Consider the following 24,009-nt stretch of genomic DNA (forward strand, 5'->3'; position numbering starts at 1 on the left):
GTTTCTGAAAGAAGAATGGGCATACTTGTGACCCATTAAACAGGACTGGGAGACACAGACTTGTCATAGTTCACTGATTTTTTTAAGACCATCTGAACAGAATAGTCTATGGTACAGTCACCACTCTTTTAAACCTTGTCCATTGAAAATTAATTGTATGTGGTTTAATTTTCCTCTAATTGAATTTACCATAAAAATGAGCTCAATTGTTTCCTTTAATTCAATATATTGTATGCTTTGCAAAATAAAGTTTTTGAATAAAACTAGGAATTCAGAATCCCAATCTGTGGGATAGCTCTAAAATCTTGAATTCTCATTGCTAATAACTGATACTAATTACAATTTATGATTATACCATCTGGAAACTGAATTCCACCTTGATTACTCTATAGTTTGTATTTGATGGGAGGGGGTGGTAAGAAGAGGAAGAGTCAAGAGGGAAGTGTCATAGAATAGTCTATGATTTTGTCAAAGCAGACTACCCCCTGCATGGGAAGAGTGGAAATAAACATCTAGTTTGGAAACAAAGACCTGGAAATCATACCTCTGAAATTACCACCTGTGTGTGCATTTACTATCTGTGAGTAGCTGTACCTCAACTGTCTCATTTGAACCACATGTGGAAGTTAAACTAAAAGCCTTCTAATTTCCCTTCTAGTTCTAAGTCCGTTATCTTAGGATGCCAGGAAACTCCCTTGACCCATGCAGATTCACATTGTCTATGAAGTTTAAAATCTTAAAAAATTGATTGGGACACAAAAAAGATAAGGGATTTGTTCATGGACATTTACTGAGTTTCTATAGCTTTCTCTCTATAAAGTATAATAATATGTAATACAAAATATATACAGTATAAAATAACATATAACAATAATAACTATTTTAAAATATAACTATTATAAATTATATATACAATGTTACAAATATAAAATAATATATAATACAAATATATTACACCTACTATTTATATTATATAATACAGTTAGTATAAATGATATGTTATCAAATATTATAAATATTATAAAATAATATTCTACATATTGAAGGGGGTAGGAATCTGTCTTTCATTGACAGAACTTAGACTTTGGTCTTCCTGGCACCAAGTATTGCCTGATATTGTGTCACCTCTCTATTCCCTATTTATTCAATCACAATACCTAGAATTTATATAGTGATTTAAAGTTTGTGAAGCACTTTATATTGGCCATCTCTTTTGATCCTCACAACCACATGTCTCATGACATAATTGTTATTATGTTCATTTTACAAATGAGGAAACTGAAGCTGAAAGTAATTAACTGACTTGCTCAAGGTAGATTTGCACTTAGGCCTTCTTAGTTCGTTGTCCAGCATGCTATCCACTATGCCACCTAGCAAGCTGCCTCTGATATTCCAATTTGATATACCTATCACTGGATTTCCAAATCTATTTTATGATAATAATTTAATTTGACTTGTAAAATACCGAATTGGGAACTCATGTTTCTAGGATTAGATAGAAAATAGCAATGACCATTAAAATCTACAGAGATGTAGTTTCAAATATGTTCAGCATTTGAAACACTAAATTAGTTCTTACTAATATGAGAAAAATAATAATACAAAGGTAGCCATTCTGAACAATCATTTTGGAAGAATTTTAGGGAGCCATCATTTATTTTGGATGAAGTGCTAGATTTGGAGTTAGAAGACATCGATTCAAATCTTGCTTTCTGACACTAATGTTATTCAGGGCATTTCCTTTCATTTCTTTGGGCCTTATTTTCTCTACCTGTAACATGAAGATCAATCAATCAATTAACAAGCATGAATTAAGCACTTAATATATGTCAGGCATGGTGGCAACAAATAGAAAAGGCAACAGACTCTTACTTCAAGGAGCTTATATTCAAATGGGACAAAATAATAACTTTAGTACTAGCTTCATAGAATTTTTATGAGACTCAAATCAGAGCAAGACTATAATGTAAAAGTTAAAGGAACTCCAAAAATTCTGGCTTCAATTTGGATCTTCCCAACACCTTACAATTATGCCCCATTTTTTCAACTGGAAGGGCAATATCTGCTACACATATTAAGATGGTATTTTCATGAACACTTTCCTATGAGGTGGTATGCAGATTTCTGGGTATGGGCAAGTTTGATTCTTTCTGATTCATACCTTATATCTCTCAATTCTATTCATCATTCAACAATAGCTAATTTGTAATATTGTTGGGATGTTATTCATGCTCATTTGAGTGATAGTTTTAGTATTTAGCTTCCCCAGTATCCCCATTACACTGGTGATAAAACAGTAGCAGAGATAGAATGACAAGTATGTGTACTCAGGCTTAAAACTTTGGATGTGTGAATAAAAATAATTTTGTTTATGAGATTGGAAGTTATTTCTTTTTTACTCCAAACAGGAACAAGTGATCCGTATTTCACTGACATTTCAGCGGAACAGCTGTCTTATGTTGTAAAGAGGCTTGCACCTTTCACCGAATATAGGATCAGTGTGTCTGCTTTCACAATTATGGGAGAAGGACCACCAACTGTTCTCAATGCCAGGACAAGTGAGCAAGGTAAAGTGTATTTCCTCTGAATAAGTTACATGTAAGTGATCCTTCTATATAATGATTTTTAATGCCTTTATTTCTTCTCCAATCATTAACTGTTCCCTCTTTTTTTAAAGTGCCAAGCTCCATACAATCTATAAACTATAAAAACATTAGCTCATCATCTATTTTGCTATATTGGGATCCACCAGAATATCCCAATGGAAAAATAACTCATTATACAATTTATGCCATGGAACTGGATACAAACAGAGCATTCCAGATGACTACTCTAGATAACAGCTTTCTTATCACAGGTAGAACAATATTTTTATTAAAATGGTTGCTGTTTTGCTGAAAAGAATATTGACAACTATATGTGAATTTAGATATTTCAGCATACTGTTCTTCATTATTCTAAGGATTTACTGTATCATGTCACAGTGATTTTTATTTGTATCTAATTTTAAAGAATATCCTGAAAAAAGACCTAAGAAAAAAGAATTAAGTACAGTTTCCTATGATAATTTTTATCACAAAAATGTCATTATTTTAATGTGAATATATTCAAATTAGAGGCAGTGTTGTAGAATGATCATAGAGCTAGTTTTTTTTTCAAGTTTTCCCTCTGGCACATGCTAGCAGTGTGACTGTGGGTCAATCTATCAATTAACCTTTCAGGCAGCCCTCTATAACTTTAAGTTAAGGATGAGTTACTGATTTGTGTGAATAGAAGAAGTTTCTGCACCTGAAGTTCTCTGTACTGAGAAAGAAAAGAAAAGAGCCTTAAAAGAAGATATCCTTGAATCATTCAAAAGAAAATCAATTGGAATAATCTGGCTGAATATTGAGGCCATGCTTAGAAAGCAAAGGAATAACATCCCATCTGAATTCAGACTAATTCATAGCCTATGTTTGTGCCAAGTCTTTCTTAGAGTGCCAAATGTTTATTTTGAACTTTAGAATCTTTCTGTCCCAAGAATGTTTGGAAACAACTAAGATCATGTCTACAGGGCAAGTTTCTGAAATACATATAGTGGAGGGTTGCAGTTATGGTGAGTTGGGGCTGATTAGACGGATGTTTGGGGCTGATTAGATGAATGTATGCACGGTCCTCGAAATCAATTATTTCTCCTTCATCATAGCATGTACTTTGTGCTATGGTGATCTCTAATATGAGAATATTAAACATAGAAATTCTTTTAATCTTTTGTGGATTACTCTTGTAGGTTTGAAGAAATATACAAAGTATAAAATGAGAGTGGCTGCTTCAACCAGTATTGGGGAGAGTTCTTTGTCTGAAGAAAATGATATTTTTGTGCGAACCCCAGAAGATGGTAAAAATAATACATGTTCAATTCATTTAAGTCTGTTTTATCCATGATGTAATGGAGAGGATGTTTGAATTGGAGTCAGAGGCCTAAACCCAAATTTTAGCTCTACCATTTACTACCCCTTTGTATAAAAATATTTAGAGGCAATTGATGGAGCAATGAAGATAGAGCATTCGTCCTGGAAGCAGGAGAAACTAAGTTCAAATCCATCCTTAGATACTTCCTAGCTTTGTGAAACTGGGCAATTAACTTAATCCCAAATGCCTTTAAACACAAAGAAAAAATATTTATATCAGCTATTTTTGTGGTGGCCAAAAATTGGAAACTGAGAGATGCCTATCAATTGGAAAATGACTGAAGAAGTTGTGGCATATGATTATGGTGGAATGTTACTGTATTGTAAGAGTGGGATGATTTCAGAAAAAAAACATAAAAAACTTATGTGAGTTGACACAAAGTGAAGTGATCAGAACCTAAACAGTGTATATAATACCTGATTATTGTTAACAATTATTGTTACATTGTTATGTAATTCAAACAATAACCAACAGTGACAGATTTAGCAATACAGTGGTTCATCACAATTCCAAAAGTCTCTTGATGAAAAATGCTATCGATTGCTAGTGGCAACTAATGAACTTTGAGTGCAGATTGAATCATATTTTCCCTCACTTTTAAAAAACATTTTTCTTGCTCAGTTTTTTAAGACATGGCTAATGCAAAAATATGTTTTGCATGACTTCATATGTAAAAAGGATTAACATTTAAAAAAAAATCTCAGTGACTGAGAGGTAGAGGAAGGAAGAAAATTTGCAAATTAAAAAAAAAAAACTTCTGATGAATTCATTAAACAAAGAAATGAAATAAAGAAGTTGGACTTAATGCCTCTATCATAAGATCATACAGTCATAAGTAGAAGGGACCTCAGAAATGTTCTCACTAGATTTCCTCATTTAAAAAAATCAAGGAACTGAGATCAGGAAAAACACTTGGCCAAGTTCCCAGGGATCCTAAAGTCTCTTTGAGTTCTTTAAATCAATGATTCTAAGTTCTATGCTTTCAAAAAATAAAGATGAATTTAGGAAGAAATTTAGATGAAATTGTTTTTGTTTTGTTATCATCAATAAATATTTCAAGTGAAACAAAATTCACACCAGTAGACAGTGTTTTTCTCATCATAACCCTGTAAATTTTGAAAATCACTTTTATCCTAGACAAGGAAACTAAAGTTCAGAGAAATGAAATCACTTCTTCAAAGTCATTTAAAAATAGTTAATGTCTGACATTAACACCAAAGTCCTAAGTTTGGCCCTTTTCTCCCTAATATAGCTAAGAAAGTTAACATTGGTTTTCATGATTTTTGATAGCTTTTCAAATCATTTGTTATCTTGTTACATGCTCAGAAATAATTCATATTAGTAGGGAATTAAGAAAAGCCTTGAAAAAAGGAATACTTTTCATGGCTGAAGCAAATGATTTTGAGTGTCTATGGTTGAAATTGGGAATCAGGCAACTGTGCAAAGAAAACAGCATTCTCACAGTTGTCTTCAAAGAAAACTTATTTCAAGACCATTTAGAAAAGTCTGAAATTTTTCTTCTAAGGCTAGTAGTCAAATATTGTTTGGTGTGGTAATGTGAGATTTGGTTCTGGGTGTGATAGAGACATTGTATAAATATTAAATGAGTTCAGTATTGTGTACTTTGGAGTAAATGGAAAGTAAGTAGTTATTGAACACATGCTGAATACTAGTCAGCAAGCATATGGAATGGTGTGACACTAGTACTGGATTTGGAACCTGAAAATGAGATTTTACTATTTCTTACCTATGGGGTTTCAACCCCATAGTCTCTTGGAGCCTTAATTTCCTCAGCTGTAAAATGAAAAATGATATATTGTTGATATTTGAGGTTCTTTGTAGCTCAAAATCTATGATTCTATAATAACATAATAATATCAGTTACAATTTATATTGTTTTTAAAGCTTTGCTAAATTCTTTGCAAATATTATTTCATTTTCACAAGTCTGAATAGAAGGTATTATTATCATAATTTTACAGATAAGGAAACTGTGGCAGGCAGAGGTTAGGCTAGATTTGAACGTAGGTCTAGAACTGCATTCACTGTATCTAGATAGTTATTTAAATATGATCTCTAATCCTGTGAAGAATGAGTGTTTGAATGCAAATACTGGAACTAGTTCTCTATTGGATGCTTACAAATTAAATTCTAAGGTTGTGTTGATCTAGGATTATAACACCCAAAATTTTGTGCCATGACTCCCATGCCAATTCCCATGAATTGTGTCATATATAAAGTTTAAGAGAGATGATTTCTGAATAATTAATCCTTTTATTAAATAGAAATCATCAATTACCTAGAAATCATTTCTTAAACTTTTTATACATCACATAATAATATGAATATTTTGACCTTAATGATGATAAATGCTACCACATATAAATATCTGATTAATATAGTTTTGAACCCTCAGTTTCGTTACTACTTGTAATAAAATAGAAGTTCTTTGAAGACAGGTCCTGTCTTTATGATCACAGTATCTAATATGTTGTTTATTTCACAGGAGGTGCTAAATAAGTAATTTTTGATTGTTAAAGATTTAAGATTGCTGGACATTGGGAGCAGGACAAAGAAATGAGTGAATGTGTAAATCCATGTCACCTAATGACCTGAGACTGTTTACATCCTTCAATTATATATTCTTTGCTATTTTAAAGATATATGATTTCATTTAAGTAAAGATATACTCTAACTAATAATATAGCTTCTCCATATCTTTTAAAACAAAAAGTTGCTAGGGCCAAATGATATATTATATAATAAGTTAAGGAAACTGCTTAAAAAAGAAGCCTAACTCAAATGTTTTATTTTTAAAACAAAATTTCTTTCTTACAGAGCCAGAATCACCACCCCAAGGTGTTGAGGTTATAGATGTGACTTCTACAGAAATAAAACTAAAGTGGTTGCCCCCAGAAAAACCTAATGGAATTATCATCTCCTATGAAGTCATTTATAGAAATGCAAACCATTTGTTCTTTAAAAACTCTTCAACAACAAATATCATTCTGAGCAACTTAAAACCTTATACCCTTTACAATATTTCTGTAAGATCTTATACTAGAATTGGTCATGGCAATCAATTATCATCTTTGCTGTCTGTGAGAACTTCAGAAACTGGTGAGTATTTTTCATAATCATTTCAAAACACATTTTCTATAAACATAATAGCATAATATGTATGCACTCATGTATGTATTAACAACACATGAGTGCATGCATATATAAATACACAATCCATGCACAGGTATGTACATTACACATACCTATGCACTGTGTGTACATATATTTATAGATATGTACATAAATGTATACTGTTTATATATCATAATACATGGTGTATATGTACATGTGTTTATATATATGCATATGTTGTATGTGTTTGTATATGTGTGCATACACACATGCATACACATTTATCATCAAAGACCTCCTGAAACACTGATGTTATCAAGTCATTAAAGATTCCCAAGAATTCATAGTAGGCTAGAGAAATACTACTGGGTCTGTTATTTTATTCATATATGGCAAAACTTCTAATAGTATGGGTTATAGCCTCATGGAGGTTGTGCAACTAAATGTAGGGGTCAGGAAATTATGATTTTTTTTATCAGTAAATGTTTGATTCATATATTTATTTTATAAACTTGAATACATAAGGTCATGTAAAAATGTCTTGGGTGAAAAGGGGACATGAATGGAAAAAAGTTTAAGAAGCCCTGATATATGGAATTCCCAGGTGAGGAAACTCCCTCTGTAATGCAGGTGGACACCTTCTCTGCAACTTATGGATTCCAAGAGTTGTCAGCCAATCAATAAATTGCAATAACAACCCTACCAAAAATGTCACAAGTCAGATTTGAATGTAAGTCAACCTGCCTCTGACCCTCTCTATCCACTTTCACATCCTCCATTATTGTTACAGCTGTTATGTTGGTTACCCAGTGAGACATTCAGTGACAGTACTTCATTGTTGCAAAATGTATCTGGGTTAAAAAACACAGTCATTTTTTTCTCTAAATTTTACTCTCCCTTTGTTTCTCATATGTTATGTCTATTTCCCACAAGAGACAGATGAGGTGATGGATTGATAAATGGCTTCCCAGTTACAAAGAACAGGATTCAAGTTCTGCTTCAATTCATGTTGACTGTGGGAGCTTAGACTTGTCATTTATCTTTTTAGTTCTCTGGGCAACTAAGACTGTGCATCTTGCAGAACAGTTGAGAATCTGCAGTAATAGAGAGTTGTCTTACTGGGAGTTTTTCTTTATCAATAAAATGACAGCTCTAATCCATAAAAAGAAAAATGAAAAAAAAACCCTCCCATTATGAGCTCCAAGTTCCTCAAGGGTAGTATCCTACTTATCTTTGTATCTCCCACAGCTTCTGACAAAATTTTCTCTATGTAAGAGATGATCAATACACTGTAGCTGAATGAATCAGAGTGAATATTTGTACAACATGAAGAAGGAGAATCCTTAGTTTAAAGGATAACTTTTGAGCTCAGGGTTTCAATTCAACAATCTTTTGTTATAGGCTTGCTATAGACAAGTTGCTGTTCTTGACTCTATAAATTCAATTACATTCTACTGAAAATATGCAGTATGCATGTAAGAAAAGATTTTGAGGAAAGATAGACGATGTTCCAACAAGAGCAGGGAAATTTGTTTTTTTTTCCCCCTCAGAAGGGATAGTTCCCAAACTGAGCCACAGAAGAAAATAAGGCTTCTGAGAGGTAAAGATGAAGAGGATGTTTAAATGTAGTAGATATAATGTCAAACTCAGGTAACACTCTAATTTGAAAGGAACATGGGATTCATGAAAAAGATTTTTTTGAAATGAGGCTGAAAAGAGGTTGGAGTGATAATTATGGATGGCTTCAAATGTCCAATGAAGGAATTAATATTTTATCCTACAATTAGTGTACAATTCATCATAATATTAAAATAAGGCAAGGCATCCTGCTATAGTGAATAGAGCAATGAGTTTCAAGTGAAAAAGATTTGGTTTCAAATGTCACCTTAGATGATTACTACATATGTGACCCCTGTGAGTCACTTATCTCAGTTTCCTTATCAGTTTTATAAAAGGGTATGAACTTGTTGGCCTTTAAAGTATTTTCCAGCTCCCCTCCCATGATAATAATTTTAAATCATATGATAATAATTTTCAAATATTTAAATTATAAATTAAAATTTAGTCTTATTTAATGTTGGGCTTTTGGAAAAAATGATTCTTTCACTTACTTCATTTAATTTATCCATTTAAGTTTTCATGTGTAGTAGTATTTTCTCTCTTTCTCTTTTTCATCTACCATCAGATATCCTCGACCCTTTGCCACATGTTCATTCAAAACTCTGAATTTAGACTGAAATAAATAATTACATCCCCACTTGTGATTATAATATATATAACTACATAATTATATCCCCTCTATACACATACATACATAGCTCAGGAAAATGAAATAAACCCTAGCTTCAAATGTAACCCCTTGGCAATGAAATGAGCCCCACAATTTCCCACAACTATAAAGATAATCTGACAGGTTTTTAATGTCAAAGAAACTCTCAGACAATACCAATAGTGCTACAAAATAAATCTCCAAAACTTAAGTATGTAATTCCTTCACTCACATACAAGACCTTCAGAATTCCATAGGGAAATAAACTTCATCTAAAAAGTAAACTTTGAAGTTTTAAATTAAAACCAGATCCATTCTTTCCAAGTGTAAAACCTGAGTTCTAAACTGGTAGAGAATGACTTAGAATTACAAAATGTAATGATAAGATTGTAAAACTTTGATGTTCATAGGCCAAATGAAAAGCAGGAAATGATATGGATAGTTTATTCTAATACAATTAACTTACAGGCTACTGAAGATAAGCTTTCTAGGTTTTTACCCCTTCTTTTTATGTGGTTTTCTTCATCTTTCCTTTTATCCTTCTAAATTTCCTCTCTTCCTCCCTCTCTTCATTCTCTTTCTTTGTCTCTCCTTTTCAACCCTTTTCCTCTGTTCTCTCTGTCTCTTTCTGTCTCTCTTTGGCTCTCTCTGTCTTTTTCTTGGTCTCTTTTTGTCTGTCTCTGTCTCTGTCTCTCTGTCTGTCTGTCTGTCTCTCTGTCTGTCTCTCTCTGTCTCTCTCTTTCTCTGTGTGTATGTTTCTCTCCCTTCCTCTCTTTTTTCTTCTTTCTGTCTCCTCTTTCCCCCCTCTGTCTCCCTTCCTCCCTCCAGTATATCTTATCAATCTCTCTCTCCAGTCTTTCTCTTTTTTTTGTCTGTTTCTTCTACTTTATCTCATTCTCTTTCTTTAATATGTCTCATTGCTAACTACTTTCCTTGTCTCTCTCCACTTTTCTTTTTCTTTCCATCTCTCTTTTTCTCTCTCTCCCTGTTTCTTCTGTCTTTCTCTCCCTGTTCCTCTCTCCTTCTTTGTCTCTCTGAGTGTCTCTTTCTCTCCTTCAGTGTCTCCATTTTACCCCTTTCTCCATTCTTTCTTCCCTCTCTTTCTCTTATATCCATATTTTATTTCCCTTTCCTTCCTCCCACTCTTCTTTTTCCCCCTTTTCCTTTATTTTTCACTACTTTTCTTGTTTAGGTGCCTTTATCTGCCTTTTTCTCTCTTACTTGATTACAATATAAAACTGAAATACACTTTATTTTAATATTTTGTTGAACAAACTTTTTTTATATTTCCTTTTAAAAGCAAATTAATTGAATAGTCCATCCTCTTTCTGTCTTTATCCTTCTACACCAAAAAATTGAGTTTTTTCAATTCCATTAATAGAAAATTAGTGATATGTACTCTATCAAACACTGAATATTCTTATCATGGCTCTCATTAATGAGTTGTTACTCTAGTCATATATACATCTATGTACTAGTTTTTTTTTTAAAGGGCAATGAGATTATGAATATTTCATATATAGATACTTAGAAATATTTGTTGAAGTTCTAATAAGGACCACAATGATGAGTGGGACAACTCTATACCATTACCTATTCAAAAACATAGATCAGGTCAAATTTTTTGTCTCAGTTTCTCTTTTTGGTAGTAGAGGGTAATGAATTTACAATAATTTATAGATTTAAATTTAGAAAAGGACTCTTGATTTTGCAGATGGCACTTGAAGCCAGGAAAAGTGAAGTGATTTGCCCTTAGGGAATAATTGGTCAAACCATCATTCAGACTCATATATCACAATACCAAATACCATATTCTTTCCATTTAACCAGTCTGTAGTGGTGAGAGTCCTATCTTATTTAAAATAATCCATAAATCTTGGACCTAAGTTATTTTGGAAGAGAATGAATTTCATATAATGATTATTTCCTGTATGAGTGCCAACACATTTCCATGACCTTCCAACCATTTCTGTTACTTTTAAAAATCTGGTCAATGATATTGATTTCTATGAATTGGAAAGTAGTTTTCTACTTGACTCAACCCACTTATGTTTAATATATTACAATAGACCGGTGTTTCATGGAAATATGGAGAGAGATAGAGATAGGGACTGGAGCTATGATTTCTTTAATATATGGAATTCTGAGGTGAAGAAATTCCCTCTAACAATGCAGGTAGGCATCTTCTCTGCTCCTTATTTCATAGCAATAACCTTAATTAAGTTCATTGCATGAAATAGGCAACAAAATGTTGTGCTGACCTGTAAGGGAAATATTGAATATCTATGTTCATTTCATCAAGATTTCCTCTGTATTTTCAGCTGTAAAATGAGGGAGTTGGGCTAATTGACCCCTTCTAGTTCTTAATCAATGATTCCCCCTCTTCCTCTTTTTTTTTCTAAAAAAAAAAACAACTTTTTTTTTTTCTCTCAGTGTATTTTTTCAAATCTGTAGGCTGCTTCTTCCTGCATTCAAAATGAAATCCCAACAGAATCACCAGCATCTTCAATTTTTATTCATTAGATAAACATGGTTCCATTTTGTTTATCTTCAGGGTGAAGCTACATTGTTATATGTAAATGTCAATCAGTGTTATTTTTGGTTAAGGAACTTAGTCTGAGGTATTTTTTTTTGTATCTTTATTACTTTTCTTCTTTGCAGAATGTGACTGATGGGGCACTTCTTCTGTTTCATCTCACATTTTTAGAGCCTATAACATTCAGTCAACATGTTGACTGAAAATCTACCAAGAGTGTATTTTGATTCTTTTAAATTGCAAGTTTCCTTGGGAGGGATAATTACATTTAATTTAAGAAGCATTTATGAAGTGCTTACAATATACATGGCATTACTGTGCTTGCGAAGTACTGGGAATAGAGAAGCTAGAGTCCCAAGAAATTCTATTCTGTGGGGAATGGAACCACAGTATGTGCACAAGCAAGTATTATACAAAGTGTAGAATAAAGGGAACAAAGGAGAAAAGGAGTCAGATAAGGTACACTATGAATATTTAAGGAGAATGAGGATCATATCTTTCGAGGGAATTAGTAAAAACTTCATGAAGGAAGTGGCATCTGAGCTGTGCTTAAAAATAGAATGAAAAGTTTAAGAGACAAGGCTCCATCTACCAATAAATCAACATGCATTTCTTAAGTGCTTACTTTATTCCAGGTGCTAAAGATATCAAAAAATCAAATGAAATATTCTTTGCCCTTAAGGATCTTACAGTCTATCAAGGACAACAGCATGTACAGAAGCAAGTGAAAGTGAAATCAAAGTCATGAGATGGAGGAGTCAATCAGGAAAGGTTTCATGAGAGATCATAAATCTACAACTGAAAGAGATATCAAACTCTGTTTAGTCTAAGCATCTCAATTTTTCAGAAGAGGAAATGGAGTTGTAGTGAAATTGTGACTTGTCCAAGGTCATGTGGATGTTAAAAATCAGAGATATAATTTGAAGCCAAGTTCTCTGACTTCAGAGCTAAACCAGATTTCAAAATATTGGACTGAGAAAAGAGTGTTCTGGTGTATGTACTTAGCCAAATCATGGAGATGGGAGATGGAATCTCATGCATGAATAAAAGCAAGAAGGCTATACTGCATGAGCTGTAAAATGAATGAAGGAAAATAATGTGTAATACATCTGGAGATGTAAGCTAGAGCCATATTAGGACTTTTAATGCTGAGATGAAGAAGTAAAACATTCTGGACATAGAAGATGGATTATTCAAATGTATGGAACCAGGAGAAAGTATGCCTAGTTTTAGGCAAATATTTTAGGCAAATATTATTCCATTTGATTTGATACAAATTAACCAAAAAGCTTTGTCCCTGCTAATTGTGTAGTAGCAGAATTGGGCTTGGCTATATTGGTGAAAATGTAAATTCACAAAAAGGTTACAGATTGCATGGTTTTTTTTTTTTTTATATTTTATTTTTCCTCCTGTTAGTTCCTGACAGTGCACCTGAAAATATCACCTATCGCAATATTTCATCTGGAGAAATTGAGCTCTCATTTCTTCCTCCAATAATTCCCAATGGGATCATACAGAAATATACCATCTATCTCAGAAGGAATAATGAAAATGAAGAAAGGACTATAAATACAACAAAGCTGTCACAGAATATTAGAGGTAAATTTAAAAAAAAAAAAACCCTGAATATTTACAGTGGATAGAGTTTTTTTTTTTTTTTATTGTGAACTTTCCAGTGGGTATTTAACAGATTTTTCATTTAATATTCACAATTAAAGACAACTGAAAATTTCATTCATTTATTTATTGACAGCACTATTCTTCTTTATATTGGGCAACAAAGTTCTAAGGAATCATGTATAAATCAAAGTTTAACAAATAGTAAAATACAAATAGGGACTGGACCAATTATCTCATGGATATGGCAATTTCCTTCTCTCAATGAAAAATGGATCCTTCTTTGCAACTTAATCTTAGAGAGTAACCTAGAACATTGAGAAAGAATCCTAGAATCCTCCTGGTCGCCATGTGTCTTCATATCACTAGACTCTTTACAAAAGATGACATAGTTTACTTCTCAAATGGAATTTACAACAAGCTATTGGAGATTTGGTTCTGCATCCTCAAGAAACATTTGTTGTTTTTTTCTGTTTTCCCTTGATGTTCCCTTCAACTTTACCTTCATTGTTAGTGGTAGTATATTTTAAAAGTTCTAATGCTTACTTGATTTGGATACTGAAAAATGGTTATACTTTTTGTAATCCAGTTCTCTGTGATTCGTATTGAATTATTCACTTCATTCCTATTTAGGACTGAAGAAATATACTCATTATACAATTGAAGTTTCTGCAAGTACTCTTAAAGGAGAAGGTGTCCGAAGTATGCCTGTAATGATACTGACTGAAGAAGATGGTGAGTTCATTACATTCTCAATAGAATATGTGTGTCATATAGTAAAAACTTTTTAAAAATATGATACTGTTAGTCTATGAGGTAAGTTTTGGTCTTGTTCTGATACCAGATTTTCCAAAGGATTTCAGAGGAATGTGTGTGTGTGAAAAGGATACTAAATTTAGATTTACATGTAGAAAGATTCAATTAATAGTCCCACATATATGTGTGTATATATACTATGTAAATATATATACTCATCTATATGTGCATATATATGTATGGTCAGTTTATATAAGAGCACTCAATGCATAGTACAATACATCAATACACACATATGCATATGTTTGTATATGCACTTACATATTTGTGTGTATCTGTCTGTCTGTCTGGAGTAGGTACATATATAGCACAGTGGATAAAGTGTAGGATCTGTAGTCAAGAAGACTCATCTTCCTGACTTCCAATCTGGCTTCAGATATGTATTATCTTTGTGACCCTGAACAGTCACTTTAACCCTATTTGCTTCAGTTTCTTCAACTGTAAAATGAGCTGGAGTAGGAAATGGCAAATTACTTCAGTATTTTTACCATGAAAACCTCAAATGAGGTCACAAAGAGTTGGAATGACTAAAAACAACTAAACACAAATGTATATGTATATATACATAGAATATCACACAGTACAAGTAAGTAGTTTTATATAATACATATTTGAAAATTTTTTAACATGAACATTTTAGGAGCAAAAGTAATGTGAAAACTTAAATTCTATTTTGTTTTGTTTTTACATTCAACTGGTAAGTGGAGATAAATAAGTTTCCTCGGCACTAGAATGAATCTGTCCATATTTCTAGTCATGGAAAAGTCTATGGAATTCTTGAGAGGATAAAAACAATACTCTCAAGTGCTTCCCCTGCTGTATTATAATAAGGAGTCCTGACCAAGTCCATATTGCACAGTTACCAGTGGCTTCCCAAAGGCATATATAAAATCCCTGGCAGCACATTTTTCTATTATTTCAAAATTTTAGTTTTGTAGAGTAGATTGGATGTTCAGGTCTACTAGCTGGTTGGACTAGAGATCTCCATCATGTCTAATTATGCAAATCTATCAAGTGACAATTTACTGTATTTTCAGAATATTATTCTTAAAGACATAGAACAACCCACATCTGTCTAGTTGCTTTATGACCACAAATACTTTCTCTCAAAGCTCCCAGAAGAAATAGTAAGTGGCCATTGGCCATTGCTATTGGGCATCACCAGAAATGGGACTCAGTTCTTTTTTATTTTCCCTATCCCCACTTCAGGGAGATTAATGTCTTCTAAATTCATTATAACTACTTACAATAAGTTAGACATAACTCAGGACAGCTAGGTATTACAGTGGTTAGAGCATTGGGCTTGGAATCAGGAAGACTCACTTTCATGAGTTTAAATTCGGCCTCAGACACTTAATAATTGTGAGATCCTGAGCAAGTCACTTAACCCTATTTGCATTAGTTCCCTCATCTATTAAATGAACTGGAGCAGAAAATGGAAAAACCACTCAACCCTTTTTACCAAGAAAACACCAAATGGGGTCACAAAGAGTTAGATATGACTGAAAATGACTGAACAAGACTTAGTTAAGCGTAGGCTTCAGGTGAGACATTTGTAATTCATATAACAGCTAACAGAAGAAGATTTACTTGGTTATGGCTTGGAAAAGATGTTCACCTGCAGCTACAGCATTGATTCAATTGAATACAGCTTCTTAACTTGTGGATTCCGCTTTCCCTGGTGCTTTGCCAGTCATACCTTAGGTGATCAAAATGTAGGTGGCTTTTTTTAATACTCAGATGATTAGGGTGCCAAATCACAGATTTAATGCCCTGAGCTAATCATGTCTCAAAAAAGCATTTTAAAATCCCTTTTAAAGAAAGGAATTACTCCTATCCACACAGAAGGGGACACTGACAGATATTTTTCCTACCATACTCTTAGATTCCATTTATATAGCTTCTCCAGAGCTATTTTAAATGTATGGTGAAAATAAGTTAGGTTTTAAATTTTTTCACTGGATATCGTTAAAAGATATTCACAATAAAATACTCAAGAATGGAACCTACTGGATTGGAAGCCTTTTCTAGATTTTCTAGTTCTAGCACTTCTGTTCTAGATCAGTCTGTGCCATAAGCTGAGAGCTGGCATGATATAGGAGACAAAACACTATATTTAGGAACAGGGCAACCTGGATTCAAGCATGCTTCAGACCCTCACTGTGCATCTCTATGTTGAATCTAAGTTTACTTAACTTATAAAATGGAGAAAATAACTTTTGTTTTACATGGTTGTTGTGGCAATTAAATAGGATAATATAAATACTTTGCAAACCTTAAGAATCAGAAAAATGCCTCTTGCTATTAACTAACAATGTTAACTTCTCTGTATTATCTAACTCTCTAAAACTCAGTATCCTTAACTATAATTGAATGGATGAGTGAGTGAATGACTGAAAAATAGTTTTTATTAAAGCTTTACTAGTATACTTTGGAGCTTCGAATTAATAAAACTAATTTGGAAGAGTTTTTGAAAATATACAAATGAAGTGAAGAAAATGTCCATATCTTTTAACCTATTTTGATCTATCCATTACTACACATAAACCAAGAGATCATTGATAAGAGGAAAATCTCCACATATATTAAAATACTTTCTCTAGCACTTTTTGTGGAATCAAAGAAATGGAAACAAAGTAGATGTCCATTTGTTGGGGAATGGCTAAATCAACTATGCTACATAAATCTAATGGAATATTATTCTGTTCTAAGAAATAATAAAATAATGAATACAAAAAATATGGAAAGACATATGATCTAATTCAGAGAGAAGTAAAACAGAGACAAGAAAATAATCTCATAATGACAGCATAAATGAAAAGATCAACTACCTCTAAATAATCACAAATCAATTTTGTGGAATTTCCAAGAATAAGGTTGCTATTAAGAAGTAATTGCCAATTTCCTCACTGATCTGTCTTTAATGATATTTTAAATAATAGTTTAATATTATTGTTAATTATAGATATACAAATAATTAATAAATATTAATATTTTAATAAACTTACCCAAGATAAGAGACAATATATATTGTAAAATGCTATAAACACAATTATGCACTAAAATAAAGTAAATATTTATTTTCTCAAAAATCCTTTGGTTTTATTGATGAGCATGACTTCATTAATATCTTCCACATTTCAGTGGAACTAAATATTCATATCCTATTGTATTGACATAAAGAGAATTCTCAGTTGAAAGCAATTAATATCTTAGAAACCTGATATCTCTGAGTGATATATGGATTCTTGTGACATTCAATATTTGATAGCAGTTTTATTGTAGCGCCTGCTGCTGAGAATAACAAATCGAAAGTACTAAATACAGCTGTCACCATTTTTCTTTAGTTAGTATTCTGAATTCAATAAATTCCTGTTCAGAAAAATCTGTCATTACTAACATGGTGGAAATACATCTGAGACTATTCAGAAAAACAAAATGCAATAAAACTAAAAATAAATAGAAAATAAATCAGGTAACAGTTCCATTTAACTGGCAGGAATACTGTGTAGAGGGCTCTTATCTCCCAAGTTATTCAATTTAACTGTTCAGAGATCATAACAAAGGTTCTGCAGATTTTTTAAAAGTCATGTTTCTGTTGCTCATTTGCATGTCTGATTGACAGAATGAAATGAAGTTAAAACTTGCATAATTTTTACCTTCAGATTTTAAATAACCAAGGTGATATTTTACTATTTTAAATCAACATTATGTTGTTTATAATAGTTATAATAAGTGTTAAGGAAAAAATGACCTTTTGAGCTTTCACAATGCTCACATATTATTGGCAATCGGTAGTTAACTAAATTTAAATGTAGTTTTTGATATATTTAATTTTAACAAAAAGTAACATTGTCATATCCTGTGTGTTACAATTTTTTTTCAAAATATATAGACAGAAAAATCATTTAAAGCAACCCAAGTCTGTTAATTATCTGAAGGAAAATAAAAAGTTGACTATCAGTTCTTTGATATATTTTATTTGATTATTTCATGGTAAAATGTTACCTCTAAACTCCAGGAAAGTTGGCTATTTAATGAAGAGGGTTTCTTATCATTTTGTAATTTTAATGACAAATGGCTAAAACAACATGTTTCCTATTTGAAAAAGACAATAGATTTAATAATGGAGATATGATTATGGTTTTCCATTTACTGCTTCTTAGACATATTTCTGTATGATATTTTTTTCTACACTAGAGAACCATCTCACTGTTTTTTACATTTATTCACACCATTAAAATTTTCTGCATTTATTCAAAGTCCAAAAAGTTAGCTAAATGTACTTAAGCAATGGGTGAGTCACTGTGACAAGCCCATTACTCTCTTTTTCTATGAAATATTTTTTTTTCCATTGAATCACAGAAACAGATGTTTTAATGCCACCATGCAAAATCTTGCTTTATTATTTTTTAAATAAGTAAACAAGTCTGAAAACCATGCCCTTGGACTGAGCTGATATAGAAGTTTCATTTAACACAATACCAGAGTGGGAAACAAATCAAAGATTTTCATTTTAACCTCATCTTCCAGATATGATGCTTAATTGCACATTGTATCCCTCATTTCTTTTTTTTAGCTCCTGGTTCTCCTCCACGAGATTTCTCAGTAAAACAGTTGTCTGGTGTCACGGTGAAGTTGTCATGGCAACCACCCCTGGAGCCAAATGGAATTATCCTCTATTACACAGTTTATGTCTGGTAAAACCTCTTTTTTTTTTTTTTTCCTGCTGTTTCTGATGCTTCTTCCTTTTTTATATTTTTTGGAATCAGTTCTAAGAGCGAATATTAATCTGTAACACAATAGGAATTCAGTTTTTTTCTTTCAGAACCTCTTGGATAATATATTGGGAATAAGCTTATTTATGAGTTTATTTATTTTTATAAAATGAAGTTTTCAAATTTTCAGATAGAAATAACTGAGTTTCTTAATCTCTATTATTTTTTATAAATAGTTCAGAAGATTTTAGATTTAGATCTGGAAGGGGCTTTTGGGTTCATGGAGTTCAAATGGAGTACAAAACTTTCTAGGTAGCCATGTGCTGTAGGGAATATACTATTAAAAAGGCCAGCCTTGTAGTTAGAGAAACCTGGGTTCAAATGGTGGCTCAGATATTTGTTGTGTGACTTGGAACAAGTCATTTTATTTCTCTGGCTTCAGTTTCCTCATCTATAAAATGAGGAGATAGGACAAGCTGACTTCTGAGATCTCTTCCAGGTCCAGATGTTGGATCCTACAAATTGTAGAACAATTTCTGAGCTAAAGTGATGAGGCTTCACCCCAATAAAACAAATGTCACACAACAAAAATAATGATCAGATTTCAGTTTCATGCTTTAAGAAAATTTAATAACAATATGGCCTATTATGTGCCAAACACTTTATGAATATTATTTCATTTACCTGCACAATATTCATGAGAGACAATATTATTACAATCCTCATTTTACAGATGAGAAAACTGAAGCCAAGATAAAGTGACTATCCCAGGTTAGCTCAGTCTTCTTTACTCCAGATCCAGCATTCTATCCTTAAGCAAGAGGATAAATAGATTGTTAGAAAAGTAAGATTTCTATACAGAAAAATCAATTTACTACACTATAAAAAACAAACAAAGAAAAACACAACTCACTTTTAAGATCATTTAACTATTGTTTCCTCTGTTTTTTGCTTGTTTTTGGCCTTATCCTACCATTTATTTCTATTGGGAAATCCCAGTATAGAAATTTCTTCCACTAATGCTGATCAATATCTTTATAATCTTTTGTAACTCTTTGTAACCTAGGACACAGGTAATATTTCCTGATTTGTCTCTGGTCACATGACTGTGTACAAGGCTTGAAACAAGATTTTCCTGACCTGCATTATTATCATACTGAAACTTGGTTTACTAGTGAATTTAAAATAAGCTTTTTATGAGTAATGAAACACTTTTTAGGCTTGAATCTATTCCTTAAAGTGACATATACTTGTAAGAAAAAATATTTTGGTGCTGTTAAGAGGGGAAGCCACTTTACTTTGTTTCAGTGATAATATAAGGAAGGAATTCTAATAGAGGTTTCTTTAGAGTGTATTACTTAGGGTTGTGAATTTGGAGCTAGAGACCCACAGAATCATGGCTTTATAATTTACACAAAATGTAAGACATTCATTGCATGAGGAAGGAGAAGAGTATCATCTTGCCAGTGGGTATCCATGTCAAGGGATTAACTTTATTCTGCTTGGCCCCAGAAGTCAGAACTAGAAGCAGAGGGAAAAGTTAAAAAAAGGCAAACTGAAGCTTGATATGAGAGGAAAGTCCCAGCTCTTAAGGGCATCAGCTAACAAAATTAAAATGCATTGGTTAAAAATAAGACAAGGGAAAGGATAGAAAACCAGTTTAAGAGGCAAAAAAAATCTAGGTTTAAGATGTGCTTCAGACACATAGATATTTGCTTCTGGGTAAGACATTTAACCTCTGATAGCCTCCCATGGTTTTCTAGAGTTATGAATTACTGAGAAGAAGCCTACAGGTATTGATAGGCAACTTTCCATCAGGGAGTTGAATACCTTGATAAAAATCATGTGCTCACTGCCTCAGAAAGTATGATGGTAATAGGTTTGGTCATTATTTGAAAGTTTCAAGCAGATATTGGAAAAGGTGCAGACAGGGTACAGATAGGTAGGACTAACTGGCTTTCTTCCAATTCTGGCATTTTGTAATTACTAGAAACCTCCAAGGTTTTCTGATATGCAGAAATACAGTATCCTATGTGTCAGATATCTTTATGTAATATATTTCTTAGGAGCAAGCATTTGTGGTATTTGTGGTATTTTGCATTGAGAGAGAGAAAGAAAAAGAGAGAGAGAGAGAGAGGAGAGAGAGAGAGAGAGAGAGAGAGAGAGAGAGCAGAAAATGATTATTGTTTGCCCCAAATTTATTTTATTAGAATGTTTCCTTTAGATGACATTAAATATATCCTTTTGATACTCAACTTAAATTCTAGACTTTTCCTATGGCATCTTATGTTATAGCCATTTTGAGATAAGCATATGATTTCAGTTTTGGGAAATACTCTGGAAGCCATAAATAAATCCATTTTATTATTGGGTCTGGAAGAAACATTTCAATCTATTGCTTTATTGTTTCACTCAATATCCTTGTGACTTTGCAAATGACCCATTTCTGGCCACCACCCTGTATGTGCCATCTCCCACCATGAAAATGTAAGCTCCTTAAGGACAGACACTGACACACTTTTGGAGTTGTAATCCTAATGCTAAGTGAACTTGTGGGCAACTTCACGCTCAGTATGAAAAGCATTACATTTGGAGATTGAGAACATAGTTTCAAATTCTAGCTATGTGATCTAGAACCTTGAGGATCTTGGTGAAATCACATCCTCTGGTCCTCAGTTTCCAAATCTGTAAAATCTCTGTATCAAAGCCTCTGAAGTGTTTTAGCTTTATATGATGAGCTGAAACTTAGATATTCTATTGTCATAGTCATTATGGAACCAGAGAAATTTCTGTGCCTCAATGAGATATTGGAACAGTGCCTTAGAGAGACTGTACAATCTAGTTGGAAAAACAAAATTTGAATTAAAGGCATGGGTGATCCTATGAGACAAGTAAAAGTTTTGTTTCCCATTCCTTTGTAGGTCAAATATTTGCATAGGCTAAGTATGCAAAGAGGACCTTGAATGAATAATTAAATTGGGATAGGGATAATTTAGAAAGCTTCCTAGAGAAAAGGAATTTGAATTTATTTTCAGAATGATGTATGATGGACAGGAATTCAAAATGTTGGATGATCAATACAAAAACTGGGTAGAAAATTTCACTTGACAAAATGGCAAATACAAAGGCAAGGGAATAAGAGAAATAGAAGAAAAATGACAAATCACTATATTTGGAGACAGGAAATTTGAATTATTTTCTGATTCTGGTTCTTTTTACAATTGCCTAGGATATATCATTAGTTAGATGACATTTGTTGGATCTGCTACCCTGGATTTTCAAATAAAATTTTGAAAAAAATTACTTGCCAACATTTGTTTTGAGAAGCATCAGCTTATGTCTGAGAGGAGGAAAAAATTATGGCTCTAGACAAAAAATCTACTTTTAGAAGAGTTGATATTGTTGATTCCTAACAAAATAATCATCACAGCAAATAAGACCAGTCCTATTATTGATATTAATAAGAGATTAATAAATCACAGAATAATAAACACAAAGACAACATTATACTTATCTTCAAAGGATTTAAAATCTATTGAGGAGATAACATAGTTTGTGCAAATAAATATAAGGGTTTTTTGATGTTGTTTATTTGTTTATTTGTTATTGAAAAGTTATTACCAGCTGAGAGATGGGAGGATTAGGAAAGCTTTCACAGAGAAGGCAATATTTGAATATTTTTTAAGGAAATAAGGATAAGGGACAGGCAGTTCAAAGATTTAGAGAAGAAAAATGGCATATCATGTATGAATAACAGCAAGAAATCCATCTTTCCCAGAATATAGTATGCAAGAAAATGTAGTGATGTATACTAAGATTGAAAAGCTAAGTAAGGTTGATTATGAGTTAAAAAGTAAATAAACCAACTTATATTTGATTGTAGAAGCAATAAAGATCCTATGGAATTTATAGGGGGGTGACAGGGTAAGACTTGCAATTTAGAAAATTTACTTGGATAGCTATGTGGAGAATGAATTGGAAAGCAGAAAAAAGAAGTAGGGAAACCAATCGGGAAAAGAACTTTGTTTAACCCTTCTCATTGAAACAATGTGAGAGATGCTACTATGCGAAATGGTAGTATTTTTATTACTATTATTTACTTTGTTACTATTCAGTTGATAAAAGCTGTTTCTTAAATTCCCAGCAATGAGAAATTTTGAGCTTTATTTCTATGATCTCATCTCAGTCAAATGCATGTTAACAGAGTACTTTCAAAACATTGATTGTTTTTTGGCTTAAAGGTTTTTATTGTATTCCACCAAAATGAGATCTGCTCTGGTTAGTTATAGTTCTTAATTATTCCACAAATATATCCTCCAAAATATCAAATGTTATGTCTGACTTTCCCCTTACATATGGAAGAATGCACATTACTAAATGGAGAGAAGGAAGGAGCCGCCCCCATATCATCTCCCATAGCTCTGTTTATTCTAGGCTTCACAGAGAAAATTGATGTCCCTGAGCCAATAGCAGCCACACAGACATAGACTAAGATAATGGAATAGATTGTAAAGAATTATTAAACTGCCCTCTTTTGCCACAGAGAATAGTGGGTTTATGAAGAAAATATTATTCTACCCAAGATATCCCAGAAGTCTTAAGCTTTAAATGCTTAATATTTAATAGCTTAAAAGTGCACTAAATCTTCTAGAACACATTCTATAATAAAAGAAATTAAACATCATTTTCCCTTCTTTTCTCATCATCCCTAAAATTTTGTCAGTCCACTAGCATATTATTACCAGACTGACTTTTAAGTACTGCTATATCAATTCTTTTTTATTATTTAGGTATCCCCAACAAGAAAATTCTCTGGGAGGGAATCCCAAGGTTTTATAGCAGCAGTAGCTATCTATTCATAAGCTGTTGTGGGGAAATTAATCTGTGCTGAATTCTTTCCATACTGACCTTCACTGGCTAGTTGGTCAAAAGTGATTTGTACATTAACTCCTGTTTGCCTATTGCATC

General features: G+C 32.5%; 1 protein-coding gene across 1 annotated transcript in view; it reads left to right on the top strand.

The window, feature by feature from the left end:
- The window catches only part of PTPRQ (protein tyrosine phosphatase receptor type Q), a 285,135-nt gene that overhangs the window by 84,034 nt on the left and 177,092 nt on the right, over positions 1–24,009 (top strand). The window contains exons 20-26 of the mRNA XM_051962483.1: positions 2,409–2,567; positions 2,678–2,857; positions 3,770–3,877; positions 6,789–7,070; positions 13,307–13,489; positions 14,141–14,242; positions 18,903–19,023. Of these exons, the coding sequence (XP_051818443.1) occupies positions 2,409–2,567; positions 2,678–2,857; positions 3,770–3,877; positions 6,789–7,070; positions 13,307–13,489; positions 14,141–14,242; positions 18,903–19,023 (1,135 nt within the window). The remainder of the gene's footprint in view (positions 1–2,408; positions 2,568–2,677; positions 2,858–3,769; positions 3,878–6,788; positions 7,071–13,306; positions 13,490–14,140; positions 14,243–18,902; positions 19,024–24,009) is intronic.

The sequence above is a fragment of the Antechinus flavipes genome, chromosome 5 (genome assembly GCF_016432865.1).
Source record: "Antechinus flavipes isolate AdamAnt ecotype Samford, QLD, Australia chromosome 5, AdamAnt_v2, whole genome shotgun sequence".
Classification (NCBI taxonomy): Eukaryota; Metazoa; Chordata; class Mammalia; order Dasyuromorphia; family Dasyuridae; genus Antechinus; species Antechinus flavipes.